This window comes from Notolepis coatsorum, assembly GCF_963971535.1.
Source record: "Notolepis coatsorum genome assembly, chromosome: 8".
Taxonomy (NCBI): domain Eukaryota; kingdom Metazoa; phylum Chordata; class Actinopteri; order Aulopiformes; family Paralepididae; genus Notolepis; species Notolepis coatsorum.
The window spans coordinates 30,067,360-30,094,075 of NC_140172.1; the positions used below are offsets into that span (position 1 = coordinate 30,067,360).

At 43.6% G+C, this 26,716-nt stretch overlaps 1 protein-coding gene across 1 annotated transcript; it reads left to right on the forward strand.

The window, feature by feature from the left end:
* The first annotated feature begins 1,119 nt into the window (after positions 1–1,119).
* Positions 1,120–24,107, forward strand: slc37a2 (solute carrier family 37 member 2). Its single transcript, XM_084320783.1, has 18 exons — positions 1,120–1,759; positions 3,165–3,246; positions 3,939–4,029; positions 4,853–4,931; positions 5,199–5,334; positions 7,156–7,232; positions 11,156–11,322; positions 11,412–11,449; positions 12,496–12,642; positions 14,858–14,948; positions 15,075–15,137; positions 15,644–15,729; positions 16,996–17,044; positions 18,124–18,197; positions 18,853–18,931; positions 19,792–19,889; positions 21,254–21,321; positions 23,750–24,107. The coding sequence occupies exons 1-18, from the start codon at positions 1,701–1,703 to the stop codon at positions 23,763–23,765; spliced, it is 1,500 nt and encodes a 499-aa protein (XP_084176909.1). The 5' UTR covers positions 1,120–1,700; the 3' UTR covers positions 23,766–24,107.
* The last annotated feature ends 2,609 nt before the right edge of the window (positions 24,108–26,716 follow it).

Sequence of the window (26,716 nt, forward strand, 5' to 3'; positions counted from 1 at the left end):
GTAAACAAACTATACATATTAGTATTAGTGTAGTATATCTTTCCGAGTCTAAGGTATTTTTTTGTTTAGGAACCATGTAGATGCACAACACACTCAAACCTACAACAAATTGACTGGATCTGCTTTTATTTTTCAAAGGTAATCAATATAAAGACACATCAAATGCCAAAACAAACAGTACCCTTGAATCAGAATTATCTGTTTTATTGAAATCTACACAGCAACAGTTTGTTTATACTTCAAAGAAGTATGATCATATTTAGACCAAAATTAATGGTCGCTTACCCCCCCAACCCCCACCCGACCTACCCAACCTCCTCCAATGTACAGTTTCTTCGTCAAAATGTATACTCTATTTTTTTAGACAATTTTTGTATCACAAACAGTACTGTAGTTGTAAATCTGGTATGTCATAAATGTCTAGATGTAGCAGTACTGTCTATCTGTATGTTGTAGTGGCGAGAGATGAGTCGGAGACGGTGGCTCGAGGCAGAGCGAATAGCATTTATTAAGCACAGAAATACAACATGCTACTGCTATGTTGCTTGCAGCCGACTGACTCCTCTGAGAGAATTGCCGAATACATATATACGTACACAAATGTTCTAGAACATTGGTCATGACATCATACGGAGACATCACCAATGTTCTAGAGAACGTTCGGCTATGACATCACCACAAATGTTCCAGAATGTTCATGTATGTCATTATGTTATGATGAATTGAAAATGGGGGACCCTGATGTAAACAAGACGAAAGTCTTCCTCTGGTCTGCATCCCCTTAACAATTGTATGTTTTGAGCTGTACTGTACTGTACCCATTCTGCAATCTGTTAATAAACTTTTCAATCAATCAATCCCCTTAACAATTGTGTGTATTGAGCTGTACTGTATTGTACCCATTCTGCAATCTGTTAATAAAATGTTCAATCAATCAATCGCTAGCTTTCTTGTAGGTTACTTTACATAACAATTCTGGGGGGTCCTCCTTGACACCCAAAAAAGTTTGAGAACCTCTGAACACCGTAAGCCAATTATAATAATAGAGGACCTGTCCCTTTACGCCGTGACGTCACATAGGGACATGATCACGTGTCCACCAGGTTTCGGGCAGGATCGCCGGGGCTACGCCTGGAAAACAAAGGGAATTTCTGTCTCCAAACTAATAATAACGGACAGAATTGTGAGCATGTGGACTAATATTCATGTGACGCGAGAGAGAAGTGCATTCCGTTATTTATAGAGCCACTCGGACAGCCTGTTTGGAGGAGGATGCTTTAAAGCAAGAAGCATGGATCGGATATCTTCTCTTGGGATTCATTGTTTACGGACCTTCTCCCCGATCAGGACGGTATAGAGGAGCAGACTGCGGCGGGTTTCTTAGGATCATAGTTTTATTCATCATTCTTGTTGACTACTTTGCACAATATTGTTGTTTGGTCTCAAAGAAAGAAAAACAATCATGTCGTTGATTTTGGACTGTCCACTTACTGTAACATATCTAGCTTTCCTATATTGATTGGCTTATTTTGATATATTTTTTAATAAGGTTGACCCTATAAGTTATATTTTAAATAGAATACTTTATATAGGCGGCGTGAACTCACATTATTATTAATAATGGACATATCCTAGATACACGTTTTAAGTGTTTTTTTTTATCAAGTTAATAAACAAAAAGAAGAAACGCTCACCCAAAGATGAAGGCGCCCCTCGCTCCTGGTATACAAGTTATAACGTCCTTTTCTCGAGACAGCTGGTAAGTTTACATCATTTTATTGCTTTGTTTCCACACTACATGAATAATAACACGTACTAACACTACTAATGGCACAGTACAGTGGGGGACAGTCCGGGCATATTATTATCTCTTATCACCTCCACCATTACCTTAGGCTAGACGATCACTTTGATAATGGGGCATTATTTGAATGAACTAGGTTGGGGGCAAAGTTACATTTAATGTTTCCGGCTATTTGTCAACTGTGACTCCAAGACGCACTGTCTGTGACTCCAAGATGCACTGTCTGTGACTCCAAGACGCACTGTGACTCCAAGACGCACTGTGACTGGAAGACCAGACAGATAAAAGTTTCGACCACTTCTGCTGCAGGGCAGGATAATTCGTTGCGTGGTTGTTACTGCGGATTTATTTATTTCTGTAGGATTATGCTAGCTGGTCCCCGGCTGTGTAACCAGCAAAGATAAGATAAGACAGTTCATTACTTTGCATTTTCCTGATGAAATACATTGTGCTTGTGGGGGCTGGGGCACTGGGCCTGGGGGGCTTCGTGATACACTTTAGGAAGTGCAGATACAGTGTAATTACAGCTTCACAGATGTGACAGATTTCATTAGATCATATTGTGATATATCAAGTGTTAAACTTATCATACCAAGTGTTAAACTTGCTTGGACCTTTGACACTTTTGAGTAATTTGTGCCCTTTCAGGGGGATGAACTTGATAATGAAATGTGAAGAAAAAGTCAAGGCAAGAGTATTATGGACTGATGTTAACTTAAAAGCACTAAATTGCCAATTTGCTATTCATCTATTTGATATGATCACTTCCCATAGATATTATGCTTGGATATGGACCAGTTCTTTAGTCCGTATCGCTAATAAGGTGCAACAATTCAGAGTCTTTCTGTTCATTTTCCAAATGTGCCTTTCAACAACTTTGCGACTCGGCTTATCATTCTGGTGCTGTAGGCAAAGCACAGCTGCACCAGGGAGGCAGGTTCACATGGGAGACACAATCTCATTGGACACCTACACCACCAAGTGATATGACATGAAGTTGTGAAAATATTAGAGGCTGTTCCTACTTTTGACCTGAAACAAGTTTATAGCTGTTATGGTACTGTAGGCTGCTATAGCAAAAAAAACTCCCAAACTGGCGTACTCCCATGCCCCAATCTGCACTGTTCTGCTTGCTTTGTTATTTAAGTTCTCTGCATATTTAAGTGAAACACATAAAAGTTAGCGAAAGATCTTCCCAAAAATCAGTTTCTGCCATGATACACACAAAACCCACTTGTAGAGTTCCACGTTTTCATAGCATGCATACACTTGGGGGCAAGGTTATGAACATAAATAGGCACAATTAATGCACATGTAGGCTTGTATTATTTTTCAGTATTTTCTAATCTCTCTCCCGTAGGTACCGAGGCTTCACCCTCTTCCTCACCTTCCTCTTCTACACTGCCTACCATCTCTCCCGGAAGCCCATTAGCATCGTCAAGGTGATTCTGAACCATCCAATACATCCTATGATGTTATAGTACGATAGCAAGGTTTTACGTGAACCAACAAGTCCACACCATCCACATTTGACAGTGTCTCCCACAGTTTTGTAGGTTATTTGTGGTGGCGACCTACACAACACTTTTGATGAACATTGTTACTCAGCTGATAGAGTTGTCGTACAGAACTTGTAAGTCGCTTTGGATAAAAGCGTCAGCTAAATTACTAAATGTAAATGTGACAAACTGGGACCAGTAATATACACAGTCTAAAGGGCCACATATATGCAAGAGGAGACATTATTAAAGCTAACATTATGGGAAATGCACTTACCATCGTCTCCAGAGTCAAACAAGAAGATAGATACCAATTTCGTCTCTGTGTGTTGCAGCCAGATATCTATCTTCTTGGCTGCCTCCGCAGAAGACATAATGTTGCAGTGTTTCTTTAACGTGTTGTTGTATCTGTATGCGACATGTCTTTGTGGTGGGTCTTTTTGATATTGTGGTGGGCCGTTACAAGTAAATCTATTTAGGGGAAACACTGAGTTTAAACGTTTGTATGTAGTCCTCTCATGAAATAGTCATTAATAACCATATAATATTGCATTATACCATGTGCCTATGAGATGTGTGGTTAGATGGTATGACCTCAAGCCCAGCTAACATTATGTCTTCGCTCTTATGTTTAGAGTCAACTGCACAGAAACTGTTCCACGGTCATCAGGCCGGCAGACCTCAACGTGACGAACAATGACACGTGGTGTGACTGGGCGCCCTTCGGTGAGTCCCTCGCACGGCACAATTTGAAAGACAGCTTGACGTCATCGATGCTAATATAGAGATGTGTATCAAAAATGACAAAATAAGGATGCATCTAAACAGGCTCTCGTCTGGGATATTGGGATATTATTACCAGGCTAAAAAAAGGGGGATTGGTAAGATGTCGGAGATCAAATCAAAGCAACGTTGTCTTCTTTATCTTTTGTGTTTTTGACATACATAAATATATTATATATATTTATTACATGGCGTTTTCACATTCGCCGAAATGCTTGCTTGTGATTGGTCAATAGCCCCCCGACAGCGGTCATTATTTTTCAATAATGACCGCTGTTTTTTCAATAATGACCGCAGTGCGCAGCTGTTGGCAATCAAGCCCACATCAGTGCAGCAAATCAGACACACCTGCCGCGCTGCACTGACAGCGGAGTGTCAGCGGAGCCAGAACAGAGGCTGCCCGCGATAATAATAATCACTTTATTTGGGCTGACAGAGCCACAGAACAACTGCGATTTGTCAAATGAATTAGGTATATTGTTAGTAAGTTAGCCATGTAATAAGCGGGATAATGTATAGCCTACTCGGTCATTGTCGCAAAATAATTGACCTTCACTACGTTTAAAACACCTCGGCGCGGCGCCTCGGTATTTTAAACTCCGTGTCGGTCAATTATTTTGCGACAATGACCTCGTAGCCATACATTATCCCTTACATACTATATCAGTATCTGCAGTGAAAGAGTGGAATCGGTGCATCTCAAAATTGCTGGAGAAAACCCACAATATGTCTTTTCTGGATTTTCATCATTGTCATCTCGCTCTAGACCAGGACAACTACAAGACACTGTTCGGGGCCTTGGATAACTCCTTCCTGGTTGCTTATGCCATCGGCATGTTTTTCAGGTGTGTGTTTGTGTTTATTTATGTATATGCAATACTTGCATACAGTTTCTGTGCGTGTTTTGCGTTCAATCACAACGTGATCGCTTACCTATGTTTTGCATTTCTAAACTTTAAATCTTTAATAAAACATATTTTTTAAAACATTATTCTAGATGTCGTTGCTTTTGGCTTCTTTGTGTGAGCAGGCGCGGAGACAAAATTCCTTTGTAATTCACGCCACTCACTCGGCGGTCAGTTAACACGGCTTTGATTGTGCTTGTGATCCAGCGGGATCTTTGGCGAGCGGCTGCCCCTGCGTTACTACCTGAGCTGCGGGATGCTGCTGAGTGGCCTGTTCACCTGCCTGCTGGGCCTCGGCTTCTACCTGGACATCCACTCAATATGGTACTACGCCTTCATCCAAGTAAGGAGACGACATCGTCCAATGTGTTTTCCTCCCCTGGTTCTGTGGTCGCTTGTGGTGCCGGGCCAGCCCCGGGTGCGTTAGAGAGTACACATGGTCACCGGTGTAAAATACTGTACATACTTCACAAAGAAGCACCGCTGCATGTGTTTATATTGTGTCAGGTACTGGAAATCTATTTGCGGTGGGTTTATGCCAGATTGTGGTGGGCCGCCACAAATAAATCTATGTACAGGAATTGCTGATAAAGTCGACGCATTCGGCAGTGAAACCATTATCAATAAAATAAAAATCAGACTTTGATTATTTTACGTATTTATTTGACATGTATCGAGTTCAGAAATAACAAAGCCCAATTAAATTATCATCATTGATCTTGTCACTCACACTATTACTATGTCTTTCTTTACTATTACTTGACCATAGCTACAATAGTCATTCAGCAAGTGGTCAAGCTCTGTAATAAAGATACAAGCCCTGCCCCTTTGTCCTTACTGTCACAGTGCCCCTCCATAATACGTTTATTAATGCATTTTACTCTTAAAGATAAGGCAGAATATCCATAGGGTATCTGTCCGTCCAAAATATGGATATAAAAAGACATTGAAACACAGCATAAAAGATGGTGTCAGGTACATACTCCTGCCATTGCCCTTGACCAAGGCACTGGTATTAGACCTTGAGTTTGTTCCCAGGTGCCGGACTATGGACTTCCACTGCTCCTAAGTAGTTACGATGGGTTAATTGCAAACAAATTCCTGGTATATGCAAAAATAAATAAATAAAAATATTCAAATTCTAATATAAAGTTATATAAAGAGTAGCCCTTTTTGTGCTTGAGTGTCCTCAAGATGCAAGTAAAAAGAAAAATAGCAGGTTAAAAGTTGCTGGAGAAGCTTAGTTAGACCCAAGGCACATCACATCACATGTTGCCAGCAGCATCACATGACCAGACATGAGAGATTGTTTCCATGTCATGACTTACTGAAGGCTGTGTGTGAGAATGTGAGCTATTAAGCTAGATTGCACTCTTTCTCTCCCTCCCTCTCACTTTTTCTCTTTCTCCCTCTCCATCTCTCCCTCTCTCTTGCTCTCTCCATCTCTCTTTCTCTCTCTCACCCTCTCTTTCTCGCTCTCACTTCCTCTCTTTCTCCCCTCCTCTCTTCCTCTCTCTCGCTCTCCCTCTCTCAATCCTTCTCTCAAGCGTTGTGGATGGGCTGGTGGTTTGATATTTATTACATTGTGACGTAGCCAATAGGGGTGTAAAGGTACACGTATCCGTACCGAACCGTTTCAGTGTGTACCGTACCGTACCGAACGGCTGTGTACCGAACGAATACAACGGTATGTTAACCACTAACGACCGCCCACCGGGGGCTGTTTTTTTCCACAATCTAATATAATTATTATAATTTAAAAAAATTACAAGTTGATTATTCATTTCAATATAGAATATTCGTTGACGGCCCTACAAGTACAATTAGTTACTGCACACTACATCACCCCTGAGTGGAACATGGAAAGCCAAACTTTCCCCCACTGTACCAAAAACCCGTACCGAACCGTGACTTCAAAACCGAGGTACGTACCGTACCGTGGTGTTTGTGTACCGTTACACCCCTAAATAGTGACTGTTCAGACAAAGAACCATATAACTCTGTTTTGAAATTACCTTGGGCAGCCCATGTATCTACAGTTGTAAAATCAATCCAAATCAATTCAAATCTAGATAATAAAGTTAGAAAACATTGTTCATCTGAAAAGGAAGTTCTTTGTTCACCATGTGATGTTGACACTGTGATTTTGTCCCTTGACCCCCAGGCCATGAACGGGCTCATGCAGACGACCGGCTGGCCGGCGGTGGTGGCCTGTATTGGGAACTGGTTTGGCAAGGGGAAGTGAGTGAGACCAGAGCTCTGCACGTTTTAAAACACAACTGAGCTTTAGTACTGCTGACTATGCAGTATCACTACCTTCATTTAACTCACACTCAAACACTCACTCATGCACACACACACACATACACTCTTAGCTGTCCATCGTGTTCGATGATGCCTCTTGCTCCAGGGATGGGGGGGGGGGGGGGGGTTCAGCGACGCTACCGCTGGTGCCACTTCTCGTGGGCGTTGAGTCCGATCCTTGAGCCGCACACCCGTCCGCAGATGGCGCAAAGGGTAGTCAGATACCTGGGGGATGCCAGCTGCCCGCTGGTGTCGTTGTGTGTGCCTCTCAGATCTTCAGTCTTGATTGGTTTGGTTGGTGTATTTGGGAAACTGCAGTGGCACAAGTGAAGTGACTTGCCAGGCTCATCTGTCGAGTGCCAGAGTTTCAAGCTGCATGGTGTTGATGTTTGCACACTTTAGGAGGTCCCTGGTATAGTCCTTAAAGCGTCTCTTTTGGCCTCCAGCAGCCCGCTTTGCTCCTCTTAGTTGGCCATAGAGGACTTGGTGGGGCAGGCGGTGGTCAGACATACGTATGGTGTGCCCTATCTAGCGAAGATGTTTTTTGGCCACAGCTGCGGCCGGCCATACAGATTGAGTTGGTGTTGTTGAGGATGTCTGTTTGGGGGACTCGATCTTCCCAGGTCAGGCCGAGGATTCCTTTGTAGGCAACGGATGTGGAAGGCCTCCAGGTTGGTGATGTGCCGGCGGTATGGGGTCCAGGATTCTGCTCCATAGAGCAGAGTGGAGAGACATACTGCGTTGTAAACGGCAACCTTGGTGCTGACCTTCAGGTTTCGGTTTTCGGTTTACAATCCTGTTACGTAGGTGTCCAAAGGATGATGCGGCTTTATTGATACGTGTGTGTATCTCCGCGTCAAGGGAGCAGCATGAGGACAGAGTGGAGCCGAGGTAGGTGAAATGATCCACTGTTTTAAGTGGAACAGCGTTTATGTGCAAACTGGGAGGTGTAGAGGTTCTGGAAGTGAGTTGGGACATGACTTCGGTTTTTTGGATGTTGACCTGGAGACCGAAGGATTGGTACAGACTGGATATGGTGTTGAGAGCATGCTGCATAGACTCTGGACTGTGAGCTAAGATGGCACAGTAATCAGCGTACTGTAGCTCACAGACTTGGCAGGACTTTGTCTTTGTGAGTGCCTGGAGCCGGCGGATGTTGAAGAGACTACCATCAAGGCGGTATTCCACATGGACACCGTCTTCATGTCCCAGGGCTCTGCGGAAGAGGCAGGTGACTGCAGAGAGGAGGAGATTAAAGAGCACCGGAGCCAAGACACAGCCCTGCTTCACCCCAACATTAACCTTAAAGGATTCTGACTGGAGTTCACCCGTCTGGACTCTGGCTTGTATCCCGTCATGCAGCTGCTGAAGGATGGAGAGAAACTTGGGTGGTACCCCAAGATGTTGAGGTGTTTCCAGAGCATCTCACGGCTGATGGTGTCGAAGGCTTTGCAGTTTGCACACACACTCACACTCACTCATGCATGCACGCACACACACGCATGCACGCACGCACGCACGCAAGCATGCACACACACACACACACACACACACACACGGTAAAGCTAAAAGAAAAACTGTTACATAGATAAGAGCAGTACAAATAAATAAAAGGGTTTCTGTGTCGACACAAGCTTGCATGTGCAGTATATAAGTTATAAAATATAGTAGAATACAATAGTTGTTAAAAGTCTTAACATCCTTTGTAATTTATATGTTTACTGTTATATGTGTTACTTGAAAGAAAATAAAAACATATAAATGTTATGCTAAATGTGGGAAAACTGTAATAGAATATTTTTTGGGGGATATTATTTACATTCCCAGTCAGGTCGGTATTATCTTAGAGTGAAGTGCGCCACAGCAAGGATCTGCTTAATTGACCTTCTCACATCAGAGGGAAACAACAGTTGTGTGATTGGAGGATCAAGAAAAGAGGGTGGGTTTGAGATAGGTCAATTACCACCCATGTGCAGGTCTATGGCATGGTGAGTGGCATTTAGTTTTTAATGATGAATTTAATCAGATTAGGACAGCAAGTGGTCTCTCTTTTATTCGCCTTATTAACAGATTATTGGCCTCAAAGAACTCGCATTTGCTGACTTGATGGGAATGTGCATGTATCCTGGGAAATGTGCAAAGATCTGTTTTCCCACAGTTAGCAGAACATAAGGTGTTCCCTACCGAGGCAGGGAGCTCCAGACACCATGATGGTGCAGAATTATCTGTTCTCTAAGGTTTCACTTGAAAACACAACATTTATATACATCAGTCCCTCCCAAGATTTGGCGTTCCTGCGATATAACCAAACTGCAATATCTGTGACAGCTTTGACAAACTTCACTAATCCCCATGATATTTCCACATTAAATGTGGAAATGTCGCTCATGGTCAGTTTACCTGCAACATTGCATTGTAGCGATAACTGAGGGGGAAAAAGTGATACAACGATATATTGCAATATTTTGCCTGCCAATATTGATACACTGACGCCGAAGTATCGATATTTAACAGGGGGGGGGGGGGGTGCTTGACAATTTTGCTGCAATAAAATTATTGGAGTGAGGTGAACAGACTGAAAAAGTGATTAGATAAAACAGATGATGTATGTATATATCTTTATTGCAGATCGACATATCGGGACATATTTTGCAGTTGAAAAAAGGTAAAAGAAAGTGGGCGGCTGGGTGGCGCAGCGGACATTGCGCTCGTCACCAACACAAGAGACACCGGGTTCGACTCCGGCTGTCGGCGTTGCCTCCGGCTTGGGCCGGTCGTCATACTAACTCAATTGGCAGAGTTAGCGGGTGGAAGTCAATGGGTGGTAATCTGGACGTTGTGGACAGCGACTCCTACAGGTCGGTTGGGGACGCCTGCACAGCAGAGACAGGAAATGGCGGGGGTAGTGTGAGCCTCCCACATGTTACACCTCGCCAATGAGAGTCCGCGCTGGCAGGTGAAAAGATGTGACAGGCTGCCTCCTCGTGTATCGGAGGGGACACGTGATGCAAGGCTTCTATCCTCCCTACAACCGGCCAGTGGGGGGCATATGCAAGCAACGTTCAAGACAAGGGAGGGGAGAATTGGCACAGTGGAATTGGGATGGGAGAAAAATAGAAAACGAGGAGAAAAAGTGGATAAAAAAAGGTAAAAGAAATTAAATAAAAAAATTGCAATATATTACAATATTGTGACTCTAGTATTGTGATAATATTGTATCGTGGGGCCTGTGGTGATTCACATCCCCAGCGACAAGCAACAACCTCCATATTACTTTTCAACCGGGAGACACGTCGCAAGGACGACTACAGATGACTAAACTACAACAGAATGAATAACCACAAAGAGGCTACTGCTTGGAAGTTGGTGGCAGGAACCAGATCAAGTGCTTGATTTGAATTGGAAAAGAGGTGAATGGTAGAGGGACAGAGAGAGATGGGGTGTGTGTGTGTGTGTGTGTGTGCTATAGAACTCTTTGCTGTGGTAGGATGGGAGAGAGAAGGGGGCAGGCTTTGTTGGTGAATGGGAGAGGTACTGTAGGCAGACGGAGGGATTACAGGCAGGCCTGCTTGTGTGTGTAGCTTACAGGAATTTTCATATGAGGTCATTCTCATAGCTATCTTTTTCATGGAACTTTTGCGCAATCTTCCTGCAATAAAACTAGCATTTTTCACACTTCTGTGCAATTTTCCCCACACTAAAAACACGGAAAATGTCACAAATTGCATTGCTGTGTTTAAGACAAACTGCCACAAAATCAAGCAATTTGGAGGCAATAATCACAAGATAGACTGTATACCATACTGTATATTGATATTATTCTCACATTGTTTCGTGTTTCTTCTGTGTGTGCTCACCAGGCGTGGCTTCATCATGGGCGTGTGGAACTCCCACACCTCGGTGGGTAACATCCTGGGCTCTCTGATCGCAGGGGTCTACGTGTCGTCCTCCTGGGGCATGTCCTTCATCGTACCCGGCCTCATCATCGCCTCCACCGGGATCCTCTGCTTCTTCTTCTTGGTGGAGAGTGAGTTCAGTTTAAACTGACTCAAATCGTTAGGAACTCGTTGTCTTCCGGGTCAGGTTGAGTGGTAACATTTCTTTCCTTTACTACAGAACCAGAGGATGTCAACTGCACCCCTCCTCAGCACCACGTGAGTTAGAACCCAGCATGTGTGTCTATTGCCTCGTCTCCACTAGTTTAGCCGTGCTGTGGCCTGTCTGGCACACGGTGAGCGTCTCCATTGTCTTTGGAACCTGGCCAGACCTGGCTGGACCGCGGCTGAGACAGACACCTGGTCAGACCTGGCTGGACCCCGGCTGAGACAGACACCTTTCACAACCTGGCCAGATCTAGCCAAAGCCGGCTGGGACTGTTGTATCGTCATAGCTTTGAATTTTGAAAGGTTGCTTATAGGGCTGTCTTAAATACTTCCAAGCTTCGAAGCTTCGTTCGATGGGCACCAGATTCGAATGGGAAAATAAAATTCTAAAAAAAAAATATATATATATATATATATATATATATATATATATATAATATGTCTTGCATTGTTCCAATGCAACGAACGAAGGTTGCAACATAATTATGTAATGTAATGTTGTTGGCTGTGTAACGGAGAGCAGCCGCCCAGGCAGCGCAGCTCCCGACTCATTATTCAATTAATTAATCCAATCCAATCCACTTTATTTATAGAGCACATTTAAAAACAACAAAGTTGACCAAAGTGCTGTACAAGTCCCACAACATAAGATACAAAAGAAATATTTAAATTTTTTAAATCTCAAAGCTTCAAATTAAAATCGAGTCTCGGCCCCGAAGCTTCAATTGCCATAAAGAGCTTCGAAGGTCAGCCCTAGTTGCTTAGCCAACCAGAGAGTTTACAAGAAATGCAATGGAGACACAAGCCCAACCAGACCATGCCAGACCATGGCTAGCTTGTGTGTGTTACCTGTGCTAAATGCGAGATTATTGCTACAAGAAGTTGTATGCTTAACATAAGAACAATGTTCATTTTATTAACAGAAACAAACATTTTAAATAGCCATATTCTATCCAAATAAAAAAAACATGGATTTATTTTGCCAATGTTATGAGGCATTCCATGGGCACTGATATATATATATCGGTAGAACAGTATACCAGTGGTTAATATGGTCTGTCTGGTCCTAACGTCTAACCATGTGTCTGTGTGATCAGGCCGTTGGCGAGGCGGAGCCCCTTTTGCAGAACTCCACCAATCACGAGGAGATCTTCAGCAGTCCGGAGCCCGTCTCCACCGCCTCGTCAGAGGCTACAGGGGCACCCACCGAGGCCATCAGCTTCTGCGGGGCACTCAGCATACCTGTGAGTGGACTCTGTAGCCCCTCATGTTACTGTACACTAATAACAGGGTCATTAATGTACACTAATAACAGGGTAAATACTGTGTAATAACGTGGAAATAACAGGTAAGATCTGGTATTGATGAGGAGAAAGCACTCCTCCATGGTTACAAATAATTTCTTGTCATTGCCAAGTAATTCAGTTATTTCTATATGATCCTGTAATTTGTGTACTATAATATAAAGTGCTATACCAGATTCTCTTAAAGCCAAACAATTATTATTATTATTCTTTAACTTTTTTGTTCAATACCTGAATAACGTCAAATAGCTTATGTAGGCTATATTACTTTACCTGTGCTATGGCTTGTATATAATGTTGAGGTCAGTTCATTACACGACCCAGAGCTCTGACAGTTGGCCTATAGGTTGTTCATGACCAGCTCAATCATTTGATGTATGATACGTGTGGCTGACACTCCTCCACATCGGCCTGTATTTGACTTGGCTCAGTCCAATTACTTTTATTATACTCATAAACCCATGACTTGATGTTAGTCATAAACCATTATGTATAAGTCAAGATAGACTGCGCTCACAAATTATAACACTGGGTGCTGAAATCCCGTGGAGTATAATAGAAAAAGAAAGCAATACGCTTGGACCAGCACTCACAGATTTTGGTTGTTTAATGGCAGCCTGAAACAAACATGTTTCGGAACAATTATGTTCCTTCCTCAGTGTTGAGGAAACATGTTTGTTTCAGGCTAGCCCTCAACACTGAGGAAGGAACATAATTGTTCCGAAACATGTTTGTTTCAGGCTGCCATTAAACAACCAAAATCTGTGAGTGCTGGTCCAAGCGTATTGCTTTCTTTTTCTATTATAAACCATTATGTACAAAATGCCACGTACAATGTTTTTACACTCAATCGTACAACACTGACTAAACCTTTTAACATCTGCTGGTTTGAACCTTAATGCACCAGTCCAGATTTGTTAAACCATATAAATATATATGTGGCATATTCACATACATTCTTGAATTTGTAGATGGTAGATGTGCTTTATTGAACTCTCTTAACCTATTGTGAATCAGAATATAGATTAGATTAGATTAGATTCAAATGTATTGTCATTGTAAGGCACAAGTACAGTACAATGAAAATAAGTTGTCTAAAGAGAGCAAGGTAACGGTAAAGGGAATAACAATATACAGTGCAACAAGTGATTAAAGGGAATATACTGTATATATAACAAAGCTACAGGTATGCTAATCTGATGTATGTTCAGTATATTATGTACAGTGATATAAATACACTATGTTAGGTCTGTTTTACTGCAATGTTTACAAACGTAAACAAACCTTTTTACAGCAGTACAATTAAATACATAAATAAATAGAATTAAAATCACGTTTCCATTGTACTTAATATATTTCGTGGTGGGGCTACCCATTTTGTTTATATTTGTATTATAAACTACTGTTTATCTTAGAAATCACATTTTGTGACATTTTGGAATTGCTCAGCAGTCGGCCACCATTAAAGTGGTGATAACAGCTTTCAGAATAAAGGAGTCACCGCTCATTCAGAGCTCCAATGCTTACATTTATCAAGATGTGACAAAAAAATACATGTTTCAACAGCAATGCTAAAGAAAGGTAATGTCAGTATATTGCTGCCCCGTGCTTTTTTAGCCCCTATTAAAAAGGTTCTGGGGCTAATGAAGCACAGGGCGCTTTATGGATGTAAAGCTAGAGTCTTGCGATGGAGGGAGGAGGATGATGATCAGGTGAAAGCGAGATTGAAAGAGGTGAACCTTGAGGGCCTGTGTGAAGGAGGAGGACTTTACTTTCAGTTATTTTCGTCCAGCACCAGTTTTATCAAGAATTGTGGCGTTGCGTCGTGCATGATATTCTACCTCTTCTCATCAGCAGCAATGCTGCCTTCAACCCAGTCCTAATAACATTTTTACATCGGAGCTACGAGTGTATGGTTCATCGCTTTTAGCTGAGATCAGCAGCTCTATAGTTTGCTCTATTGGTTGATTGGTTGGTTGGCTAGGTCCACACAAGTGTCCCCACTTTCTAAGGAAGTGGAAGCTGACATGGAGGTCAAGTGTGTGTGCGTGTGCGGTCACAGCTATTGCTCTTGTCAGATTTCATCAGCCCTCACCTCACCGGCACAGGTGTGCTATTCTTCTGTATAACAGCTTTCTGTACATATTCTACACAGGGTGTGGTGGAGTTCTCCCTGTGTCTCCTGTTTGCCAAACTGGTTAGCTACACCTTCCTTTACTGGCTTCCTCTCTACATCTCTAATGTTGGTCAGTACACGCACCTCACCTTGTCCTACCTATCTAAACAATGTAGAAATACAATGCTGCACACCCTCTGGTATATATGGATTATGGTTTTATTGTGGTTGTTGTTGTTATTTTGTTGTTTTTCAGCTCATTTTGACGCCAAGGAGGCTGGAGACATGTCAACGCTCTTTGATGTAGGAGGAATTGTGGGTAAGCTTGTGATTTACAATAGAGGTTTTTGTCATCTGTTTATACACCATTTACCTGTGTTGATGGGTCGTAGGTCTCACCTCTGATTGACGACTGTTGTGTGAGTGACTGCTGATTGCCTCCATAAAAGGAGAGGATACAGGTTAAAATATCTCATAAATTGATGCTTATTAGAAAGTCATCCTTAAAGGGGCACGCCAACATTATGGGAAATTAGCTTACCGTCTTCTCCAGAGTCGGACAAGAAGATAGATACCAGTCTCATCTCTGTGCTTTCGTTTGAAAGCTGTCCAGCTGCAAGCTAGCCTAATTTAGCACAAATTAATGGAAGCAGATAATATTACGGACCGTTAGCCTAGCGTAAAACTGCGGGAGAGGTTTTCTTTGGCCAACAGCTAGGTGAGTGGTCCTTATCCACTCCAAATAATTTCCATTTGTCCTGTCCAGATACTGTAGAGTTAGATTTGTATGTTTGTTTGATGTTGTGTTATAACTTGTGCTTGCAGGAGGCATCATGGCCGGGGTGGTGTCTGATTATACTGGAGGCAGAGCCACCACTTGTGGGGTCATGTTACTTCTGGCTGCTCCGATGGTGAGTGTCGTTTTACACATCAAATGACCTATCTCAAGCCCGCCCTCTTTTCTTGAGCCTCCTATCACAAGCGTTGCTTTACTCAGTCAAGCGAGGGCAGAACTTGAGATTGGTCAATTAAACATTATACAGTTGGGTTTTTCCTTTGTAACGATTGTTCACATGCTGGTAATTTAACCAGGAAGTCTCTTGAGATTTACATTTATTTGAGGAGGGAGACCTGGCGAAAAGACAGTTTGCCAGTAACAGTTTAAAATGAAAATAAATAAAAACACAGACAAACAGCAAAGAAAACATAGGGAATACATGCATCAATCACACAAGGAAGAGACTAGCTCAATTAATCACCCTGTTGGTAGATAGTGTCCTAGGTTAACCCTGTGCTTGTGTGCCTGTTGTAGAAAACTAAAACAATCATGTGATAACACCTTTCAGTGCCTCATGTTTCCCCTTTGCTCACTACTGTCAAATTCATAACTAAAGTGATGTATGTATATTCATAATGTAAGTGTCAGTAAGAATGATGAGACCATCTCTGGTAAGGGTCTTTCTGCGTGACTGCATGTGGGAAATCAATCGATTGTTTTTAAACTCCACCCTGGAGTAGAACTCGGAGTTGAGCCGGTATTTGTTCTGTGTAAAGTAAAGTTGGACAATTGTCAGGTGCAAAGGTCATGGTAACCGTGGCGACTATCACACACCACTACAAACGGTCCACCACCTGTGTGTGTGCGAGGAGGAGCACGTGGAGGTTATCACCGGGGAACAGGAGAGAGACATAATGTTGACTCAAAAAGGAGTAAACGGATCATGATTCATCCATTCTCTCCCGGCTCTGCTACAGCATTTTTAAACCTGCGTCGGAATTGTAAAGAGGGCAAATTGTAACCAGGAATAACATAAATAACACAAGAATATAATAATAATAATAATAATCATAATCATAATCATAATCATAATAATAATAATAATAATAAATCACCTAATCTTTTAATTGCAAATGCCCATTGTTAAGACCAAGTTAAGCTGAATTCACAACAAACAGTTTACATTATTTGACCCGGTAATGAATGGAGGGGGGGGGGGGGTTGCCACTACGTGCGTGTTTCACGGTACAGTATGAGATCTCTGACAGCAGAGTGTTCATCCGTTCTCACCGCGGCTCTGCGTTCTCCTTTGGGTTCACGTGAGGTTAAGAAGTGGAAGAGCTGAACGTTTTGCCAAAGATCATGTGGAAGCTGCCATTTCCTTTTGTTCTTATTCCAGCTCTTCCTGTACAACTACATTGGGCAAAGGAGCATTGGTACCACTATTGGTAAGACATCCTGTTTGTTCTGTGTGGGTTACAGTTAGTTGTACTGTACACTCGCAGTTGTATCAAAGCTTGCTGACTGGTTCCCACATTTTTACCATTTCAGGTTTCACATGTATTTGCACAGTGGCTTGTCGAAAGAGACAAAATGGGACAACTAGACAGAAATGCCTTAAGGTGAACTAACATACAGGGCTAACCCTACCTAACATGTAGGGCTTCCCCCGCTTAATCTGAGGTATTTAGTCAACCAAGTTACTTGGTCGATTTTTGCTTTGTTAGATGCAACGCCAATTTATTCAGCATATAATCTCACGCATATCCCAAGGCTCTAAACTCACTGTTTTGCACACATTCATTTAGGTTGACAGTTATTGAGAGTTAACGGAAGAAAATAGGGATTGCCATTTTTTGCATTTACATAATTTTATTTAACTGTAATTAACACAATACAAGGATTCAGTGTAAATGAATGTGTGCAAAACAGTTTAGAGCCTTGGGATATGTGTGATATGTGCAAAATAAATTGGTAGCAGGTGCCATACATACCTGAAGCTAAGACATTTACCGTAATTGAACCGACGTTGAATAATAACAATTGATCATCATCACAGTGGACTGCATGGCTATGGGAAATTGATTATTTTCAATGGACATCCTCAAATATTTCAGAAATAATTCTGTGAAAGAACTAACCCTATCATTAATTTAGACAACAATGGGCATTGGTTTTTCACACCAAATACACACACACACACACACACACACACACACACACACACACACACACACACACACACACACACACACACAACACACACACACAAATGCACAGAGATTTCTAACTATTACATTACAACTCATTTCCATTTATTTTTGTATACATTTTCAACCTTTGACACATACAGAAATATTGAAAAACGAGGCCCATTGTGTGTATCACAATTAACTACGGTATATGAAAAAAAATATACAGAAATATCATCACACAGATAGACAATAAATGATAAATATGAATGTATAAATATGGTGATGGTACATTGCTGTTCCTCAGACTGCTCTATGGTGTCTCTCCCCTGCAGCCATGCTGTTGGTGTGTGGAGGTCTGGTGAACGGACCCTACGCCCTCATCACCACTGCTGTGTCTGCTGACCTGGTAATGAGTGAGCACTGCTCTCCTGCGTGCTTCTATCACATGAGAGACCTCTCTCTACCTCCCTCCCTCTCGCTACCTCACTCCCTCTCTCTCTACCTCCCTCCCTCTTGCTCTCTCTCTCTCTCTCTCTCTCTCTCTCTCTCTCTCTCTCTCTCTCTCTCTCTCTCTCTCTCTCTCTCTCTCTCTCTCTCTTTTGTCCTTACTGCTAACACAGTCACAGGGTTTCTCTGCGGTCACATACAACATAACCGCCAGGCCTCTTATTCCATATCCTTATTCTTATTCCTCTCTCTCACCTCCACATTGTGCACAACTTCTGTCTCAGTTTCCATGTCTGCGACCTAGAGGTCTGCAGTAATTCACAGTATAGTGATATAGCAACTTATTCTACTGTGCGTTTCTCCAGACCTCTCTTGGCAGAGCCTGAGGTGTGGCCGGCAGTGGCACTTTTGCCCAGAGGTCGCCTAGAGGTCGCATTGCAGATTCTACCTTTAAGCTGTGGTCGGCCATCTTTAGTCCAACTGAAAACCTATAGCGCACCGATATGATAACTATTTCATAGAGCAGCTCATAGGAAACAGCCACCGAAGAGGGAACGTGGTGCCATCAGCTTCTCATGTCTCATTTAATTAATTAATTTATTTTCTTGCCATAGGGAACACATGAGAGTCTGAGAGGAAACTCCAGAGCGTTGTCAACAGTAACGGCCATTATTGACGGAACTGGGTCCATAGGTATGTATGGAATGCCTGTACAGATTGATCCTCTTGATCAAAGGTTACTACTATGGGTTGTTTGCAGATGACGTCACGACGTGTTGCTGCGGCGCGAACTACACACACACACGCACGCACACGCACACACACACACACACACGCACACACGCACACACACACACACACACTGGGCAAAACCATCATTTCCTTGGTGGAGGTGATTAATCTGCCTTTTGACTTAACCAAAAAGTTATACCGTATATTCCTATTTATGGCTACAGGTATTACACAGTGATAACAAAACACATAAATAATACAAATATAGGCTAAACATTTGAACATTTGGCGCTAGAGTTGTACTAAATCACAGGAGAGCTGAAATAGTTACACCCTATTTCATGTTTTCATGGTTGATTTCATTTTGCTCATGAGTCCGGCAATGTGCTTTTGACAAAAGATAGATTTTCGATACCGGTAATCTTGTATGTAAACCCATTCTTACATCCATGGGATCCTAGCCGTTGTTATTATGTTATTATTGTGTTGTATCTATGGATTCTGCTTCAATGCAGTCGCCTGTTGCATGGCAACCTTAGTTAGCTACAAGTATAAAAACACAAGGATGGTAGCAGCAACTCTCCAAAACTCTGACGCTAATTATTTATTTATTTATTTATTTATTAATTGAATGATAAAATGTTGTATAAAAGCAATACCATACTCCAGGCTGTGCTATAGCCTGTCATGGTTAATGACACTGGTGTGGCCTACAGCCTGGTTCCTATGATCCCAGCACACACTGGTACCAATAACCCTGATATACCAGTCCTCCCTATGGCACCGGTGTCTGAAGGTCCTGTTCTCTCTGTGTCCTCTAGGGGCCGCTATAGGTCCTCTGTTGGCAGGTGTGATCTCTCCTACGGGCTGGAACAACGTCTTCTACATGCTGATCTCTGCTGATCTCCTCGCCTGTGTGGTCAGTCCCCCTACGTTAACCCTTTAGTCTGACCTATCATGCACATAATTAGCCATTCACAACCAACCAGTTGGTTGTTGTATATGAATTAGGGTCATGCACCGATCCGACTTTTTCAGTCCCGATACCGATACCTGGGTTTGGGTATCGGCCAATACCGATCCGATACCCATTGTCCACATTTCCCCCCCAAAAAAGTTAAAAAAAATATATATATTATTCACGTTTCTTTTTTAATTTTTATTAAAATATATTTTGTTTTTAAGAATTGTAAAGGATCACAAATGTGTTTTTGATTTGTTGTAAACAAAGACAGAAAATAAACTTCATTCATTCAATTAATAAACTGTATGCCTCACTGTCACTGTGTGGAAGAGACTGGGATCATTATTTTGTGCAAGGCAACATCAGGCTTGACTTAAAACATTACTTTCCTAACTTAGTGAAACTAAATGTGACAAATTAACACATAGATATAAATGTACTGAATGGTTATTTCTTATTTTATTTCTTATTTATAAAAAAAAAATGAAAGAAAATCCGATATATAGGCTATATATATTTTTTTTAGCGATACCCGATCCAGCTATTTTACTGATATCGGCGGCCAATACCGATACCAATATCGGATCGGTGCATCCCTAATATGAATACTGTCTTTATTACTTCACAAGATAACTATTTCACATAGATTACAGTATTTCATATACTGGATTTTCTTTGATTATCAAGACAAGTATGTACTGTAAATGTATAGTATTTGTACTGTATAACGTGAGGACACGTTCATTTTATTCCATCACATACATCTTGGTGGGCAAACAAGAAGTGGTTGTAATCAAATGCCATATTGCTTGGCATGATGACACATCTTGAGAATACTATGTACCGTAATTCCTCTAATAGTAACCGGGTCTCAAATACAAGCCGGGTCTCTATTAATGGCCGGGTGCGCTCTTGAGCTAAGCAATTATAAGCCGGCCTCCTAATACAAGCCGGGTTACTAATATACTGAGCTGCATACTGAGCTAGTTACTTGATTTCACTTTGAAAACATTGAAATGACCAGTGACCACCTGTAATTGCACTGTTTACTATTTCATACAGTACTTGGTTTCAATAAATGAACCCAGTACATTTTACTGGGTTCAAACTGACACAAAATGTTGATTTATTCATTATGATCCGTTTGAAAATTTGAAATATAGGCCTCCCTCTTATACAGGCCTCCTCCTAATACAAGCCTGGTACCCGCTACAGTTGAAACAAATACAAGCCGGGGTTACTATTAGAGGAATTACGGTATATGAATGTTGTTAATTGGGTCCAGCTGAGACCTGACAGAGTGCCCGTTTGTCTTTCAGTTTCTGTGCAGGCTTGTGTACAAGGAAGTCCAAGGCTGGTGCGGACACAACGCCACGCGATTAAGAGGGTGAGGTTTCCATTGATACTGGCTTCAGTCTGTGGTGCGTCTTATCAGAGCTGCACAGGGGGTTTTAAATGGCCCTTGGAGACCAGGGGTCCAGTCCAAGGGTTTATAGATGTGTGCTCCTCCTCACGTCTCCTCCTCACGTCTCCTCCTCACGTCTCCTCCTCACGTCTCCTCCTCACGTCTCCTCCTCTCGTCTCCTCCTCACGTCTCCTCCTCACGTCTCCTCCTCACGTCTCCTCCTCTCGTCTCCTCACGTCTCCTCCTCACGTCTCCTCCTCACGTCTCCTCCTCACGTCTCCTCACGTCTCCTCCTCACGTCTCCTCCTCACGTCTCCTCCTCTCGTCTCCTCCTCATGTCTCCTCCTCACGTCTCCTCCTCACGTCTCCTCCTCACGTCTCCTCCTCACGTCTCCTCACGTCTCCTCCTCACGTCTTCTCACGTCTCCTCCTCATGTCTCCTCCTCACGTCTCCTCCTCATGTCTCCTCCTCACGTCTCCTCCTCACGTCTCCTCCTCACGTCTCCTCCTCACGTCTCCTCCTCACGTCTCCTCCTCACGTCTCCTCACGTCTCCTCCTCACGTCTCCTCCTCACGTCTCCTCCTCACGTCTCCTCCTCACGTCTCCTCACGTCTCCTCACGTCTCCTCACGTCTCCTCCTCACGTCTCCTCACGTCTCCTCCTCACGTCTCCTCACGTCTCCTCCTCACGTCTCCTCACGTCTCCTCCTCACGTCTCCTCCTCACGTCTCCTCCTCTCGTCTCCTCCTCATGTCTCCTCCTCATGTCTCCTCCTCACGTCTCCTCCTCACGTCTCCTCCTCATGTCTCCTCCTCACGTCTCCTCACGTCTCCTCACGTCTCCTCCTCACGTCTCCTCCTCACGTCTCCTCACGTCTCCTCACGTCTCCTCTCGTCTCCTCCTCACGTCTCCTCCTCACGTCTCCTCCTCACGTCTCCTCCTCACGTCTCCTCCTCTCGTCTCCTCCTCTCGTCTCCTCCTCACGTCTCCTCCTCACGTCTCCTCCTCACGTCTCCTCACGTCTCCTCCTCACGTCTCCTCCTCACGTCTCCTCCTCACGTCTCCTCCTCACGTCTCCTCCTCACGTCTCCTCCTCACGTCTCCTCCTCACGTCTCCTCCTCACGTCTCCTCCTCACGTCTCCTCACGTCTCCTCCTCTCGTCTCCTCCTCTCGTCTCCTCCTCACGTCTCCTCCTCACGTCTCCTCACGTCTCCTCCTCCTCACGTCTCCTCCTCATGTCTCCTCCTCATGTCTCCTCACGTCTCCTCCTCACGTCTCCTCCTCTCGTCTCCTCCTCTCGTCTCCTCCTCATGTCTCCTCCTCATGTCTCCTCCTCTCGTCTCCTCCTCTCGTCTCCTCCTCATGTCTCCTCCTCTCGTCTCCTCCTCTCGTCTCCTCCTCACGTCTCCTCCTCTCGTCTCCTCCTCATGTCTCCTCCTCTCGTCTCCTCCTCTCGTCTCCTCCTCTCGTCTCCTCCTCACGTCTCCTCCTCTCGTCTCCTCATGTCTCCTCCTCACGTCTCCTCCTCACGTCTCCTCCTCACGTCTCCTCCTCACGTCTCCTCACGTCTCCTCCTCACGTCTTCTCACGTCTCCTCCTCATGTCTCCTCCTCACGTCTCCTCCTCATGTCTCCTCCTCACGTCTCCTCCTCACGTCTCCTCCTCACGTCTCCTCCTCACGTCTCCTCCTCATGTCTCCTCCTCACGTCTCCTCCTCACGTCTCCTCCTCACGTCTCCGTGCAGAGGACTAAGCGTCTGTCTACCACCACAGAGACAGTGGTATCGAATCCAGCTGTGGTGCTTCCGGGTTGGCCGACCGTCCATACTAACACAATTGGCAGTGTTAGCGGGTGGGAAACCCGGCGAGGGTGGGTCCTGGTCGTTGTAAACAGCGACTCCTACAGCTCGGTCGGGGCACCTGCACAGCAAGGGAAGGATCTAAGAGAGGTAGTGTGACCCTTCCACACGTTACACTCTCCCAGTGAGAGTCCGCGCTGCCAGGTGAAAAGAAGCGGTGGGCTGGCTACACATGTGTCGGAGGAAGCATGTGATAGTCTCCGCCCTCCCAGACCGACGGTAGGGGGTAGAGCACGCAACGACCAGGAAGGGGATTGGGAATTGGCATAACGACTAACATTGGGATGGGAGAAAAACGGAAAAAAGGAGGAAAAAGATCATTAAAAAAAAATATATATTGTCTATATATTCATGTCTTGCCCGAAAAGGTCTCAAATGGCCCTAAGAGAAAGCCCTTTTTGTCGTAAGTCCGTTGGAGAATGAGACCCATTGTTCGTGCAAGGTGTATTGTTGTGCGAGTATTCAGAGACTAATGATCAGAGCAGCTATGAGTTGGGGCCCATTCACTAGTTTTTTTCTCTCTCTCCTTTTCTTCAAATCTTCTGTTCCAGGTTCAAAGAAATCTGAGAGTCCAACGGCTGCATCAACACACCCACCAGGAGAGACGCGTCAAAGGAATCGGGGAACTAAATCTGTGTTACAAGACATATATCTCCAATAAGCACATGGCGCTGTGTGTCATCATCCAGGCAGTATGGAACCACAACCATCACCAGCAGATGAGAGGAACTCATAAAGGAGGAACAATGCTTTATTGACATTCTGGGACTGCAAAGAGACAAAGAAATCTCTGATTCTTTTTTTTTGTTGCTTTTAAATAGAAAAAAAAATATTTTTATTGACTAATCCAATGGCCTTTGTACATTTAAATTTTTTATTAAAGTGCACACACTGTGCATTTTATCAATCTCACCGTCTCCATGTGTATGTATCCACCACTTTGGGTAATTATTATTACTTCGGTTTCCAGAACAAATGTTTAGAAGGGCACTTCACCTTAATCCTATTGTTCTGTTGTGAGGAGGACGTGTAATCAAACTAACCAACGTGTCCTGTGTCTCGAGAGCTCAAGCTGCATCGGCATTCCTCCAGGTGACGTCACAGAGAGGAGAGCAGACCTCTAGCGAACTGCAGACACTTATTTCCTCAACCATTTCTTCAACTTTCCTTGAGTTGAGCCAAATACAATTGAACATAGTTGAGGAAATAGTGTCCGCTAGAGGTCCGCTCTCCTCTCTGTGACGCCCCCCGGAGGCGTTTCTCTGGGCACCGATGTGGCTGAGCTCTCGAGACACATGTTGGTGAGTTACATGTCTGATTATCACATGTCCGCCTCACTACAGAATGATAGAATTAAGGTTGAAAGTCGGCAAAGTGCTCCTTTTAACTCACGTTTAGTAGTAGATTGCTGTGTGGGTCTCCTTAGTATTGCATTCATCAAGTTATGAAGGTAAAACATACCACACAACATCTCACAACAACACCCACAACTTAGTCGACTCATAATTACTTGCATGATTGGTACGGCTGATAAACTCGTGTACTTATTTACTTACGCCTTTTACCCCGTTTGGGGCATAGGCCGTCAACAAGGGTTCTCAACAAGAATCTCGTGTAGATGAGAAGAAACACTGAAGAATGAGATATTAAATTAGTTGACAGTCAGTGTCAAGGAAAACTCACTACTGCGGCCTGGGTGAGTACTACACTAGTGGAAAACTCACTACTACGTCCTGGGTGAGTACTACACTAGTGGAAAACTCACTATTACGTCCTGGGTGAGTACTACACTAGTGGAAAACTCACTATTACGTCCTGGGTGAGTACTACACTAGTGGAAAACTCACTATTACGTCCTGGGTGAGTACTACACTAGTGGAAAACTCACTATAAAGCCCTTCTCTCCCCTGCAGACCTTCAGAGAGTCATCCACGCTTTCATTTCATCTAGATTAGACTACTGCAACTCCCTCTATATAGGCATTAACCAGTCTTCCCTGTCCCGCTTACAACTGGTACAAAATTCTGCTGCCAGACTGTTGACCAGAACCCGTAAGAGAGACCACATCACCCCTGTCCTTGCCTCCCTTCATTGGCTTCCAGTACGCTACAGGATAGATTTTAATTTTAATCTGCCCGTCGCTTATCAATGACTTGTTTGCAGTCAACATTGTCGAAACGGATTGTTTTTTTAATCGGTTCATATCCTTTTTATAGCATTTCGAAAAGCTATCGTTCTCTCGAAAATTTTCGGAAAGTGTAAAGATTCCCCCATAAACTGCATTTATTGGAATATTCTCGAATACACTAGACACGTTGTCATTTGTCGGCCTATTTATGAATAGTTTTCAAATAAACGCTAGATTATCGATAGTATATGTGTACTTATGCACGCTATAGAGGCGGGCTGAAAAATCGATGATCCATTTCCTCAAGATCACACACACACATACACACACACGGCACATGCTGATATCTCAGTGAATACAGGTCTGATTATCCTAAAACTGGTAACATAGACTCCTTACCTTAGATCAGATGTTCTCCAAAAAGATTATTCCAATTCCTGATCGCCATTCCAAATATTGATTGCGTTTATTGATTGATTATTGGCTGCTGTAAATATATATTCCAGGCTGCATTCCAACTCGCGATCAGATCCCTCATCATCAGACGGCTCGCCAGCACAATGGAGCCAGTTGGCCACCCCCACAGGGATCTCCCAGTATAATCGACTGACCTGCAGTTACACAGGGATAGACGATAGGGGGCGGTTTTTTCCTATCTGAGCTCCTAGAGAGTCTGCTGTACCAACAGGAGACTCGGTTGATGAAATATGAATTCAGTTCGCTAATAAAAAATCAAACGACAATACACGTCGTCTGCACTCAACGGGGGGTCTGATAAGACGACAATACACGTCGTCGGCATTCAAAGTGTTAATGGTCAGCCCCCCTCCTACATCTCAGACCTCCTATCCCCCTATTCCAACACCAGGTCCCTCAGGTCAGCCGATCAGAGGCTCCTGACAGTCCGAAGGTCTAACCTCAAGCTCAGGGGGGGCTGTGCCTTTGCTGTCGCAGCCCCTGAACTGTGGAACAGCATCCCCACCTCCATTAGGCTCGCCCCCTTGATAGATGCCTTCAAATCTAGGCTCAAAACCCACTTCTACCTACTATCCTCTCCCGTTCACTGACTCATGCCCCGTTTTCCTATGTGTTTGCCTGTGTGCCCTCCCATAAAACGGAGTGTGATTGTTGTCAATATGTATCTATGTATCTACCCTCTGTACAGCACTTTGGTTGACACGTGTCATGTTAAATGTGCTATATAAATAAATCTGATTGATTGATTGATTGATTGGGTGATTGATTGGGTGAGTACTACACTAGTGGAAAACTCACTACTGCGGCCTGGTGTAGCGAGTACTGTACTCTGTACCAACCTACACCCATTTCAGATCTCAGGGTTGGGTAATGAGTAATTACCATAGGTAGTTAAGAGGGCGTGTCTAAGCCT